This window comes from Mirounga angustirostris, unplaced genomic scaffold, assembly GCF_029215605.1.
Source record: "Mirounga angustirostris isolate CCGP_5_RB_7025 unplaced genomic scaffold, mMirAng1.0.hap1 SCAF_6, whole genome shotgun sequence".
NCBI lineage: Eukaryota > Metazoa > Chordata > Mammalia > Carnivora > Phocidae > Mirounga > Mirounga angustirostris.
In genome coordinates, this window is record NW_026991714.1 from 111,296,636 (window position 1) to 111,310,848 (window position 14,213).

The following is a 14,213-nucleotide window of genomic DNA, read 5'->3' on the forward strand; positions in this document are numbered from 1 at the left end:
TGTCCCCAGATAGCCTGAAAAAGAGCAAACTGAAGGGATTGGGTGTAGGCATGTGATCTGGTCAAGGGTCTAGGCTATGCCTACTAACACAGTTTAGTTCAACCCACTATTTAGTTTAGTTGATATTGTTTTCATAGTAAAACTTTCTCTTTGAAAAAAGCAGCGCATTGATATAAATGCATAAAAACCCTTGACTGTCCGAGGGTCTTCTAGTTAGAAGTGAATGCCAGAACAAGTGTTTCTCTTATGAGGAGGCAACTGCAAGGTTAAATGATATATACAGAGTAAGGAGTTTCATGGCCAGTGTGTAAAAGTAAATATCTTAGGAAATATTAAAAGAATATGAAGCTTTATTTATAATTTTAGAAATGTTGCAGAAGTGAAAGATGGCTCCATGAATTTTCTTTTACATAATGTATTGGGAAACATTTCAGTAGGTTATTTAAGATTTTATCTCTGGATCTTTTTTATTATTTAGGATTTAGAAAATGCTATAGTTACTAATACTTTTTTGCCATTTTTTTGCTATAATATATTAAATTATTAGAATTTATAATTTATTTTTGAGAAATATATTTTTGTGAATTAATAACTTTTTTTTTCTTTTTCTTCTTAAAAAATCAATTGAAGACAGGAGTGAATGTACAAAACATACTTCTGGGAATAACTTGATTTCACCAGATACAGATTACAGAGCTGGTTCTTCATTTGAGCTCTCTCCATCTGATAGTTCTGATGGAACATACATGTGGGATGAAGAGGGTTTGGAGCCCATTGGAAATGTCCATCCAGTTGGGAGCTATGAGTCTTCAGAAATGAACAGCATAGTACGTATGAATTTGTATATTCTTTTGCAACATTTTGTTTACCTTACTATGGAAAGACTTGTGATACTGCTTGGATTTTTTTAAGTTTATAAATAGCTCTCCTAGTTTAAAAAAGGAAATTCATATCTGTTAAGAGCCTATAAAACATCTGACCTTAATACATAATAAAGTGTATATTTGTGTCACGTGACACTTGAGTTAAATACACTCTCATACATTATATACACAGACGTAAATATAAATAGAGATGCTGTATTCAGGTTAAGCTAAGCTAGTGGTTCTCAAATTTGGGGAGGAAGGCAACGTCTGGATCTAATTTTGGTTGTCATATTGAGGGGCGCTACTGACAAATAGTGGGAAGATGCCAGGGATGCTGCTTAATGCCCTTACAGTGGTATCCACAGCAAAGGATTATCCAGCCCAAGATGTCAGTAGTGCCACTGTTGAGAAATCCTGGGCTAGGCTATGCTGAGGTAACATTTAAGTGCTAACTCAGTGGCTTAACACAATAAAAGCTTATTTTTTACTCTTCCAGAGTCTGTTGTAGGTCTGGAAAACTATATAGGGCAACTTCAGTGTTCTCAGCTGCTTTCATCTTCACCACCACCAAAACAAGGTGGCTTCACCATCTCCTTTTGAGACCCCATCAAAAGGTCACTGTTGTAGAGGAAGAATGCTGCTAGGTCTCACATGTGCAATTACTTGCCATGGCCTGCAGATGGCACATGGTACTTTTACTCACAACCTATTGACCCTATTAAGTACTAACGGGGAAAGAAGTGTAATTTTCCTGTGTGCCTGGAAGGCAAGGGAACCAAATATGGGTCAGCACTAGAAGACCCACCATACATTATTATGTGCGTATTTTAAGAGACATTGCACGTAATGTGGCTAATATGCCACATGAGTAAAGTGTAGTTGGGGTGTTTAAAGTGACTCATTGTAATTACTCAGTATATAAAATACGATTTTCCAGTAGTTGTATGGGAAAATTGGTAGTCTTTGTGGATATACTAAATTCCAAGTGGATTTTTTGGAAATGTAATTTTCTATGTTCTCATAAACCTGTGAATTGGAAAAAATAAACATCATTACTAGGGAATTGTTAAATTTCACAGACATAGGACACATATTTAATTTAGAGAGTATCTCTATCTCATTAGATAAAGGAAGTTTAGAAAAGATTATAGTTTTAGGGCCTTATGTGCTTTCTTACTAGGACTTTTTAAAGCAAGTATGATCAAAGTGGGAGTGAACATTGTGTCCAGCAGATGGCAGCAATAATCCACTTAGTACCTGACATTTTTCAGAGGTTCCCACTATTTTCATTTCACTGTTCCTATAACTTAATGATGCCTCTAAAAGAGTTCAGAATGCACCTCAAGGGGCGCCTGGGTGGTTCAGTCGTTAAACGTCTGCCTTTGGCTCAGGTCAGCCCATGTCGGGCTCCCTGCTGCACGGGAAGCCTGCTTCTCCCTCTCCCAGTCCCCCTGCTTGTGTTCCTGCGCTCGCTATCTCTCTGTCAAATAAATAAATAAAATCTTAAAAAAAAAAAAAAAAAGAATGCACCTCGATTGACCATTAGTCTTTAAGATCTCAGAGCTTTTTTTTTTTTTTTAAAGATTTTATTTATTTATTTGACAGAGAGAGACACAGCGAGAGAGGGAACACAAGCAGGGGGACTGGGAGAGGGAGAAGCAGGTTTCCCCGCTAAGCAGGAGCCCGATGTGGGGCTCGATCCCAGGACCCTGGGATCCTGACCTGAGCTGAAGGCAGACACTTAACGACTGAGCCACCCAGGCGCCCCAATCTCAGAGCTTCTGATTTAAGAGGAAAACAGTCTGAGAAAGGATGGAGAATTGATGGTAGATGTTCAAAAAGTGTTAAGGTCTCCTACTGGGATAGTGGATTTACCATTTTTGTCCTGAAATTCTATCAGTTTTTGCTTTTTATATTTTGAGTGTATTTTGTTAGGTGTGTACTTGTTGAGAATTGTTTTCTTGGTGAAATTGGACTTAAAGTCATAATTTAGTGAGCTCTATTCCTCATGCTTTTTGTCTTAAGGCCCTTTTTTCAGATATTAGTATATTTTATCATTTTTATTTATGTATGTTCCATGCTTTTACCATGAACCTTTTGATACTTAGCAAATAGGTTATAATTTTTTTAAATTACAATTTCTCTTTTTCTTTTAACCAGTGAGTTTAGTCCTTTTATGTTTGCATTTATTGATATACTTGGACTTCATTCTGCCATCTTACTATTTTTAATTGTCTCACTTTTTCTCCTTTTTTTTGCCTAGAGTAGTTTAAATGAATATTTAAACTTAACCCAAAAAGAACTTTAACATATTCTCATTTTTCTTGGCCTCCCTGTCCCTCTCACCAAAGTCCATGTCCCCACCCCCTTTACCCCCAGTTCCCCAGCCACCCTCATGGTTGTTCTCCACAACAGTGCTCCTTCAGGTCCAGGTCAAGATAAGGAGCTTTCATTAGAACGTGAGTCAACTGTGTCACTACTAACACAGTTTAGTTCAACCCACTATTTAGTTTAGTTGATACTGTTTTCATAGTAAAACTTTCTCTTTGAAAAAAGCAGTGCATTGATACGCATTTTGGTGGGAGCTCCTCCTTGTCTTGTCATGGACCCTAACAAACAGTTTGTAGACTGACTACTTTGCATAGTGCTTATCTAGAATCTAGGTAATTTTTTTTTGTTTAAATATGAATAGTGTGTTGTTGAGGTATAATTTACATTAAATAAAACGCACAAATATTTTTCATACAGCACAGAGAGTTTTGAATATTTTTATATAATTGTTTAAGTCATCCACATTGTGATAGAGGATATTTCTATCACCCCAGAATGTTTCCTGTGCTTTTCAGTCATTCAACCCCTCCCCCAAAGGCACACCCTGTTTTGATTTATATCACTATAGATTAGTTTTGCCTATACTTCATATAAGTAGAATTATAAACATGCCTATTTTATATCTGGCTTCTTTGAGTCAATATTTTGTACTTTTTATAGTTTGTTTCTTGTTTTGTTATATAATATTCCTTTGTGTGAAGGTAACTTTATCCCACTTATTGATAGACATTCAGGTTGTTTCCAGTTTTTGGCAACTGCTACTGTTGGGAAGATATTGCTACATGTTTTTGGGTAAACATTTATGCATTGGTAAAATATGTAGGAGAGGCACCACTGGGTTATCGGGTATTTATGTATATAGCTTCAGATGCTGTTAGTTTTCCAAAGCGGTTGTACCACTGTATGGTACCACTGGTAGTAAATGAGCATTCTAGAAATCCCACTTTCTTTTGGTGGTGTCTGTCTTTTTGCATTTTTGCTATTCTGGTGGGGGTATAGTATTGCACTGAGATTTCTGTCTTGTGTTTTGTGAGAACTGCTTGTTGAGCACTTTCACCTATGTTTATTCACCCTTAGGATATCCTCTTATGTGACATGTCTTATATTAAGCTGTATTTTTTCTTTTTGGTTTGTAAAAACCCCTTCGTATATTTTGGATATAAATCTTTTTACACACATATATACACACACATTTATATACATGTATGTGTATATATTTCATACATATGGGTTGCTTTTAAAATCTCTTAATAGTGTCTTTTGTTGAGTAGAAATTAACAATTTCAATACAGTGTAGTTTACATTTTTTCCTTTGTTGTTAGCACTGTTTTGAACTGCAAAATTTTCATTTACCCCAAAGTCTTAAAGATATGTTCCAGTGTTTTCTTCTAAAAGGTTTGTTTTTTAGCCTTTTACATTTAGATCTATGAGACACCTGGAAATTATTTTTGTGCATGTTATGAGGTAGAGGTCAAGATTAATTTTTTTCTTTTTTTGAGAAGTTTTTGTTCCCTACTCTACTGCAGAGTTATCTTTGTTATAAATCAGTGATTGTATCAATATATTTCTTGACTCTCTTTTAGTTCATTGGTCTCTTCTTTTATCCATGTGTCAGTGCTATACTGTTTTTATTTCTGTAGCTTTAAGTATTGACATCTGGTAATGTAAGTCTTACAGCTTTTTCTTTTCCAAGGTTTCCCTAGCTCACCTTTTGCAGTCTCTTTAATTATTAGAATGAACACGTCAATTTCTACAAAGAACCTTCAGGGATTTTGAATGGGATTGCATTAACTTTGTAAATCAGCTTGGGAAGAATTGACATGTTTACTACAGTGAATCTTCCAATTCATGAATATGGTGTGTTCTTCCATTTACTTGGGACTTCAGAAATATTTCTTGCTAATGTTCTCTAAAAATTTATACATATTTGCTTTATTTTTAGGTATTTGATTTCATCAATATAAATGGTACCACTTTAAATTTTTATTTTCTTCGTTTTTGTTGTATGTACAAATATATTTGATTTTTGTATTTTGAGCTGTTTTTCCAGTGACCTTGGGGAATTCACTTATTAGTTTTAATAACTGCCTGGAATTTCTACATATATGTGAAGTCATACCGTTTGCAAAGTCTCCATCTTCCCATCCTCCCTTTTATTGGATGTGTTAGGACCTCCACCATAACGTTGAATTGAAAAGGTGATAGAATTTCAGCAAAGTTTTAATAGTCCACCATTAAAATCTCTGTGTGTGTGTGGTGGGGGTGGTTATAGATATCTTTCATCAGATTAAGCAAGTTCCCTTTTGTTTCATTTGATTTTTTTGTGTGTGTGTGTGAGTAGATGTTAATTTTTCTCTACATTTATTAAAATCATCAAAAATTTTTTTCCTGTTATATGTTATCTGTTAGTGTGGTAGATTACATTTCTTGATTTTCAAATGTTAAACCACCCTCTATTCCTGGAATAAATTCACTTGGTTGTGATGTATTATTCTTTTAAATGTTGTTGGGCTTGATATCCTAATAGTTTATTTAGATTTGTTGCATTTATGTTCATAAGCAAGATGGCTCTATCTTTTCTTTTCTTTTCACATTTGGTATCAGGGTTGTGCTGCCATCATAAATGAGTTGAGAAGTATTCCCTGTTTTTTTTTTGCCCTTTCAAGGAATTTATGGACAGTTGATATTCCCCTTTCTTAAATGTCTACAAATTCACCAAATAAAACTTTAGAACCTGGAGTTTCCTTTGTGAGAGGTTTTTAATAACAGATATAATGTTTTAAGTAGATATGCCCATTAAGATATATAGGTATAGTTTTTGTGTGTGTTGCTTTTTGAGAATTTGTCAATTTCATCTAAGTTGTCATTTCTTGGTGAAAGTTATTCAGGGAGCTCCTGGATGGCTCAGTCGGTTAAGTGTCTGACTCTTGATTTCAGCTCAGGTTATGATTTCAAGGTTGTGAGGTCCAGCCCAGTGTTGGGTGTTGCACTGGGTGTGGAGTATGCTTAAGATTCTCTCTCTCCCTCTCCCTCTGCCTCCCACCCCCCTACCCCACTCATGTGTATGCTCTCTCTCTAAAAAAAAAAAAAAAAAATTATTCAGGATTACCTTACCTTTTTTTTTTTAAGATTTTATTTATTTATTTGAGAGAGAGAGAGACAGAGGTAGCAATAGAGAGCATGCACAGGGAGGAGAGGGAGAAGCAGGCTCTCCGCTGAGCAGGGAGCCTTATGTGGAGCTTGATCCCAGAATCCCGGGATCATGACCTGAGCTGAAGGCAGGCGCCTAACCAACTGAGCCACCCAGGCACCCCCAGATTATCTTATCTTTTAACATCTTTATGGTATTATAGTAATGTCTACTGAGCTCTTGCTATAGTCCTGGCATTAAGTATCTTATATGTATGACCTTATTTAATCTTTATAGCAACCCCATGAGATAGTCAGAGATGATACTCAAAATACTCAACACCAGTATCACCATGGCTATTCACACTATTCAGGCATGTACTTTCTAATATCAGCCCAAGAGGTAGGTGCTGTTATTATCTCCATCTTATTAAAAAAAAGGAATAAACATAGAATCCAGGGATATACAGCTAGTACATGGATTTTTAATTTAGCTTGTTGCAGAGCCCTGGCTCTTAATCACTGTGCTATATTGCCTCTCAATATGCAAAATACGTATATGGTCCTAGGACAGGAAAGGATGTCTTAAACACACACACACACACATATACTCACTAAAAACCATAAAGAAAAAAATTACTAAATTTAATTACATCAAGGGCACCTGGGTGGTTCAGTCGGTTAAGTGCTACCTTTGGCTCAAGTCATGATCTCAGGGTCCTGGGATTGAGTCCCACATCAGGCTCCCTGCTCAGCGGGAATCCTGTTTCTCCCTCTCCTTCTGCCTCTCCCCCTGCTTATGCTCTCTCTCTCAAAGAAATAAAATCTTAAAAAAATTAATTACATCAAAATTTAAAACTAGACATAGATAATAAATAAAAACAAAGTTAAAAGCCACTGGCTAAGAGATTATTTGTGATACATTTAACAAGAATTAGAAGTCAGACCACATGATAAATTTTCCTTATCAATAAGAAAAAGGCAAAATAATACAACAGATAGAAGATAATAAAATAGTAAATAGCTAATGTGTACTGAGACATACAATTTCACACTCACCAGACTGGCTAAAATTTTAGTCAGATAATAGCAAGTGGGGTGGGCGCCTGGGTGGCTCAGTTCATTGAGCGACTGCCTTCGGCTCAGGTCATGATCCTGGAGTCCCGGGATCGAGTCCCGCATCGGGCTCCCTGCTCGGCAGGGGGTCTGCTTCTCCCTCTGACCCTCTTCCCTCTCATGCTCTCTGTCTCTCATTCTCTCTCTCAAATAAATAAATAAAATCTTTAAAAAAAAAAAAAAGAATAGCAAGTGGAGTGAATATGACGAACAATAGAAATCTTTCTTCACTGCTGGGAAGGATAAATTGCTAAATCATTTTTGGAAGATACTTGGCAACATGTAGTGAAGTTGAAGATCCAAATATGCGCTGTTCCAGTAATGTTATTCTTAGGTTTATATCCTAAAGAAACCCTAACATATATGATCAGAGACATGAAAAAGAATGTTTATTGCTGTACTGTCGTCGTCGTCTTCTTCTTATTATTAGGGATAACTTAAATGTTCATTAGCAGGGAAACAAATTAACATATTTAAGTGATCTTATATAGTATATTATACATATTATACAGCAGTAAAAATGAATGAACTTACACTTATAATACACATGTACCACAAAAATGTAAAACTAAAAAAAGATGCAGAACATTATGTATCACTTATATAAGCTGTAAAAACACATATAAAACAATATTATTTACTGTTCACAAATACATAAATGTATTAAAGGGAAAGAAAGCCATTCCTCCAAGAGCCCTGGTTCCTTTTAATGGAAAATGCTATTTTTGAAGCCGAATTCTGGGGGCTAGGTATACTCACTGCTGTTGAAAAGTTGCTGCTCCCAGGCATCTTCAGTGGACAGAAAGAGGGAATATAAGTGTGTGTGTTTATTTATATACATACACATTTACATCAATATTTATTTCTACATTATCTATATATTGAAAACCATGAGTTCATACTAATACCTCCAATTCCAATCCAATGCCACAGGATTCATTCAAATTTTCTTTCTATATTTGCAACCTCCCTTCTCTGATGGTGATAAACCTGGCTTCTGTTATCCTTAAAATATTTACTTATTTGATCTGTTTCCCTCTATGTAACTGATTTCTGTTCTTTGCCACCACTTCCTCTTTCCCATTTATGTCTTTCTCATCCTACCTGGGCTCTGAAACCCCTACAATGGGTCACACACCATGCATGGATAATGTTTCTACCCTGTTTGGGCTCTGATGTACCATATCAGGCCATCCCCCACATATATTCTGCTTAAATTCTTATATCTCATACCAGGCCAACCTCCTGTCTCAAATGCTCCCTCTTCACTCTCATCATTACCCCTAATGTGCTTAAGCCCTGATGTACTAGGCCCACCTGGTCATGGATGCTCTTTTCACATTACTTGGGCTCTAATTTCCCATGTTCACTGTCCCTCTGTATGTATGCCTTCCTTAGCTTGCTCAGTCTCTGACTCCTCATGCCTCACTCTTCCACCCCCAATCCCTACCTGCCAATTTGAAAGAATATTTATGAAGATGCTCTTGGACATCTTAATCTTAATAATATAGGTACAGTATAAACATTCCCAGACCTGTACATGTATCTGTTTTATTATCAAAGCAAATGATAAAAAAATTCATAAAAATCATGAAAAATGCTTCTATATGTAGTAAATTTTATAGAATCTGTATTATTTTATGTGATTAATATGAAAATCTGGGTCTGGAAGTATCCAGACAGCTAAAAGGTTCATTTTTCAAACACTGGTTAAATTCAGAGTTTGACATGAACTGCTCTGATTTTTAGGAAATGTGAATTAGATTATTATAATGGTCAGTGAAATTAATTATAATCAATGAGGAAAGTGAACAGTGTCTTGTGTTGGAAGGATTTATGAGAATCTGGGATTGGCTCAACCATAAAGATTTAAGAGGCATCTATTGCAAAACTGCTTTTTCAAAGGGGGAAAAGTAGTATTTATTTGGAAAAAATATAGCACATATAATACTGTCTTTGTTGTGTATCTGTAGCAATAAAGAACTACATAATCTCAGAAATTAGAAAAATCTCATTAAGGATGCTGGGCATTCTGATTTTTATTGTTGTTTTTGTAATCAGATTCAGACTTTAATTAAAAACACATTTATAAATCTATAGGTGTATTAGTTTTTTCTTATTGCTGTGTGTGACAAATTACCAAAACTCTTAATAGCTTAAAACAACACAAACTTATCTTACTGTCTTAGGACCCAGGCCCCCACTGGACTAAAAAAAAAGTGGGCAAGGCTTTCCTTTTGAAAGCTCTAGAGGGGAATCTCTTTCCTTGCGTTTCTAGCTTCGAGGCTGCCGCGTTGCTCGGCTCATAGCCCCTTCCATCTGCAGAGCCAGCAATGGCAGGTTGAGTCTCACCTCATGTTACTATGACCTTGTCTCCCTCTTCTATTTAAGGACCCTTGTGATTACATTGGGCCCAACTGGATAATTCAGTATACTGCCCTATTTTGAGGTCTCCTCATTGGCAATCTTAATTCATTTGTAACCTTAATTCTACTTTGCCATGTAACCTAACATATTCACAGGTTCCAGGGATTAAAATATGGACATCTTTGAGGTGGCCATTATTCTTCTACCTAGCCTTAGAGTTTTTTTAAATAATACGATTATCATATTATTTTGAAGTTGACAAATTTAGCTCTAGTACTAAAAATAAAATAGTAAATTTTAAGCACAGTTTAGCCAAACTCATTTTTTTCAATTTAAGTTACTCTAAACTGATGACATAGTTATTGAAGTGGCCTTCACTAAGGTTTGTCATTGCTGTAGCTAATCATAGATTTTATTATTTGGAGATATTTGAATATTTTTACTTGTAATATTTGATATCTTCCAATAACTGGAAATAACTTATAGCAGCTTGTGTGTGTATGTTTGTATTTACATGTTAGGTGTGCTGCACTATGAACTATGATTTTAAATAAAAGGAGGATAGGATTACTTTATAACTCCCAGCTTTTGTTTTCTTGGACATTGGACCAATATATACTCTGGCAATTTATACATTTACTCTGAATTTTCATTTTAGATCTATTGGTCATACCTATCACAATGGAGATTGTTTACTACTCTTTCCCACCCTTCATTATTCAGTTTTATGAGATTTTGCATTTGTTTCCATTCATCCACTTGGCAGTGCTATATTGAGTCTTTTATATACAGAAAAATTAGATGCTGTAGAATTGAGGACATAGAGATCATTTACTCTTATCCACTAATTTTATAGATAAGGACACCAAAGCCTAGAAAAGTTAAGTTACACAATCACTTAAGAGACACAGAGGAATTAGAAGTTGGAATAAACCAGCTCCCAGTTTATTGTCTCTACTGTACGATGTGGCACCATAAATTTATACTGGGTTTCTTCTTTAAGGTAAAGAAGGTGCTATTCACTGTTGTATTCTGTTTTCTCTTTGTTATTAAATGTCTGCCTTTTGGAAAATTGTTCCTTTTCAGTCTTACTGGAGAATCTTTTTTTTTTTTTAAGATTTTCTTTACTTATTTGACAGAGCATGCACAAGCAGGGGGAGCGGCAGGCAGAGGGAGAAGCAGGCTCCCTGCTGAGCAAGGAGCCTGATGCGGGACTCGATCCCAGGACCCCGGGATCATGACCTGAGCCGAAGGCAGATGCTTGATACCAGGTGTTCCTATCTTTTTTGAAAATCGAAATTTACAGATTAATTGCTTCTCCTCTTGTCTCTGCACCAAACTATAGTAAACTAGAAGAATGGAAAGGGGAAAGGCTAATCTATGGTTGGATCATTCATTTGTTCAGCATGTGTTTTAAATTTCCACTGTGCTCTGTACTCTAGTTACTGAGAAATACATGTGAATAAAGAGACAATTGCTGCCTCAACAGAAACTTATGATCCACATTAAGAGAGGAGATATACTTAATTCTGACCATTAAAGGAAGATTCCATGTGTGCTTTTAATTAATACATGTTAACCCATTTTGAGTTCAAAGTTTGGGGAAAAGTTTGTATGGCATCCCAAGAAAAGCTTCTTTATGAGTTTAAAATGAAAGAACAGTTTTATTTTTTTTTGTTTAATTTCTGCCTCCTGTTTCTTTGGGGTATATTAATAGGGTCCAGCAAAGCTGTAGCCTCAGGCTGCCAACCTGTTTTTGTAAATAAAGTTTTATTACAGTGCAACCATGCCTTTTAATTTATATATAGTCTGTGGCTGCTTTCATGCTGCTATGGCAGGATTGAATAGCTGCATCAGAGACTGTATTGCCCACAAACCTAAAAATATTTACTATTTGGTCTTTTTTTTTTTAAGATTTTATTTATTTTTTATTTATTTGAGAGAGAGAGGGACAAGCAGACTCCACACTGAGCGCAGTGGAGCCCGATGTGGGACTCGATCCTAGGACCCTGAGATCATGGCCTGAGTTGAAATCACAAGTCAGACGCTTATCTGACTGAGCCATCCAGGTGCCCCTACTATTTGATCTTTTAAGAAAGTTTGCTGACTCCTGCATTAGAACACTACAGATAATTTTAAAGATTCAGAAATTAATTTTTCAAACTCAATATAAGTCTATATAAGCTCTTTAGGCTTTCACTTTTCTTTTTGTTATTTCTAGCACCATTCTTTCTCTGGCCTCCAGTGGAAGGCATCCATCAATCCCTTTGACATATTTGAGTGACTGTTATGCGCAAGATGTTGAGGATACATTGATCAGGCAGCTATAGCTTTTATTTTAGTGGTGCTTGTGTCCTAATGAGGCCGATGTGGTTGAAATATTTAGCTAACTTAGTAACTATCTTCAGTTAGTGAGTGGGGAAAGCTCTACAGAGGAGAATTACAAAATATGAAAGTATGTTACTGGAAAACTTGGTCTAGTGTGGGTGTTAGGTAAGGCGTTTTTTGGAAATGATATTTAGGCTAAGTTGCCCTAGGGTTAAAAGGGTATATGTAGTTGCAAGGATGTTACCTGTTTTAGTAAACAGCATATGAGAAGGCCTTGAGGCAGGAAGGGATTATGGAATATTTGAGGAACTATGAGAAGGCTACTATAGCTTGAGCACTGACATGGAAGGGAGGAGTGGCAGGAGAGAGGCTATAAATACAGGCTCTTATGGGGCTCAAAGGATTTGGATCTTTGTCCTAAAAACTGAAGGGGAACTGATGGACGGTTTTAAGCTTGAAAGGGACATAATTTGATTTATATTTAAAAAATGCTCTGTATGAAGATTGAATTAGAAGGGAGCTAGACAAGATGCTGGAAGCTCTTGTTCCTGAAGACGGATGGTAGTGGCTTGGGCTAAAGTGGTACCAAAATGGAGATCTAGAGGGGTAGGTGATTTTGAAAACAGGTTTAGTGGGTGCAATTGGTAAAATTGAATTATTTGTTAACTGTAGGGGAGAAAAGTGTTACCTCCTCACTTTTAGAAGTTCTGACTAATATTTTTGGTTCTATTCATTCTGCCCAAATCATTCTAAATTGTTAGTTTGACTTGTTATTTTTCTGTTGGTTTTCCCATTACTTCTAATGTCAAATCTAAACTCCTTTGACTGGTTCTTATGCTGGTCTGTCTGGTTGCTTTTAACCTCCTATTATTAGGAGAATATACTGGAATATACTTGATATTTCATTCTCTCTCTCATCACTCTTAGGTTTCTGGCACTAAGTAAGTGTTCAATATATACTTGTTGGAATGGGTGCTGTGATGACATGCCATTTAATTTGAGATAAATAGAAAAACTTAAAGGTACTGTTTAATGCTATTCAGTATTTTTCCATTCATATTATGACATAACCTATTTACAAAGTAAGTTTCTAAGGTACCACGTGTCATAATGGCAAGGTACAAGTAACTAAAAATGTGACATTAGCATGGATGTCATAGTGGAGGGACAGCTTACAGAAAGTTGAGACCGTCTTCATACAGGTAAATGAAAATTTTAAACTGATACCGATACTTTAAGCTGTGCTGTGATATAGCATACAGAACTTGAACACATAGAAGGATTTAATCCAACTCAGCTTTTGTTGTTTGTTTTTTTTAAGATAAGGGGATAAAATGAGATAAGGAAACTAAATTTTTTTGCCAAACTAGTAAATCTTCCATTTGCATTTAATTATTAATGTAGGGGTTTTTTTGACCCGTTAATGTAACTTTTATATATGAAAAAAAGTTTAAATTTATCAAATATAGTTGTGATGACCCTTTAAACACAATATTTTTCTTCACTCTACATTATTTCTTATGGATTGTTTATTACAATCTGAAGTTTAATTTAGTAATTATGTATTGAGCCTCTACTATGTTCCAGACATATTGTTAAGTGCTGAAGATACTGATTCAGATAAGGTTATCTTTGTCCTTAATGAATACAAAGTCTAGTATGATTGGCAGATATAAATTAATTATCATACTGTAATTTTATAAGTGATGTGCATGCTATGATTAGTATGCATGTGGTCTCAAAATAATGCAGATGGGAGGTTAACTCCGTGTGTGTGTGTTTGGAAGGTTTCAAAGAGGAAGTTATGTCTGAGTTGAGTTTCAGTGAATGAATACAAAGTTGACCAGTTGGCCAAGGAAAAGAGAGGGTGAACATTCATTTTAGGCATTGAAAACAGCATATTAAACTCCATTTGATGTAATGTGCAATAAGTCTGATGCTCAGCTAAAATGGGCACTCAGTGATGCACTATAACTTGACTGGTTTTAAGGACAGAAAATTGAATCTCAAGGAAATTCAGACTACTGAAGGAGTTGGGGCCATTAAATACATTCATTTTTCCATCATCCAACAAGA

At 35.7% G+C, this 14,213-nt stretch overlaps 1 protein-coding gene across 10 annotated transcripts in view; it reads left to right on the plus strand.

Moving 5' to 3' along the window:
- CCSER2 (coiled-coil serine rich protein 2) overlaps positions 1 to 14,213 on the plus strand; it is a 189,848-nt gene that overhangs the window by 44,185 nt on the left and 131,450 nt on the right. For 9 of the 10 annotated variants that reach the window (XM_064594905.1, XM_054508247.2, XM_064594904.1 and 6 more), the window contains exon 3: positions 631 to 827. In XM_064594905.1, the coding sequence (XP_064450975.1) occupies positions 631 to 827 (197 nt within the window). Of the gene's footprint in view, positions 1 to 630; positions 828 to 11,055; positions 11,081 to 14,213 lie in introns of those variants that run through there. The other variant, XM_054508248.2, reaches the window with a different exon arrangement.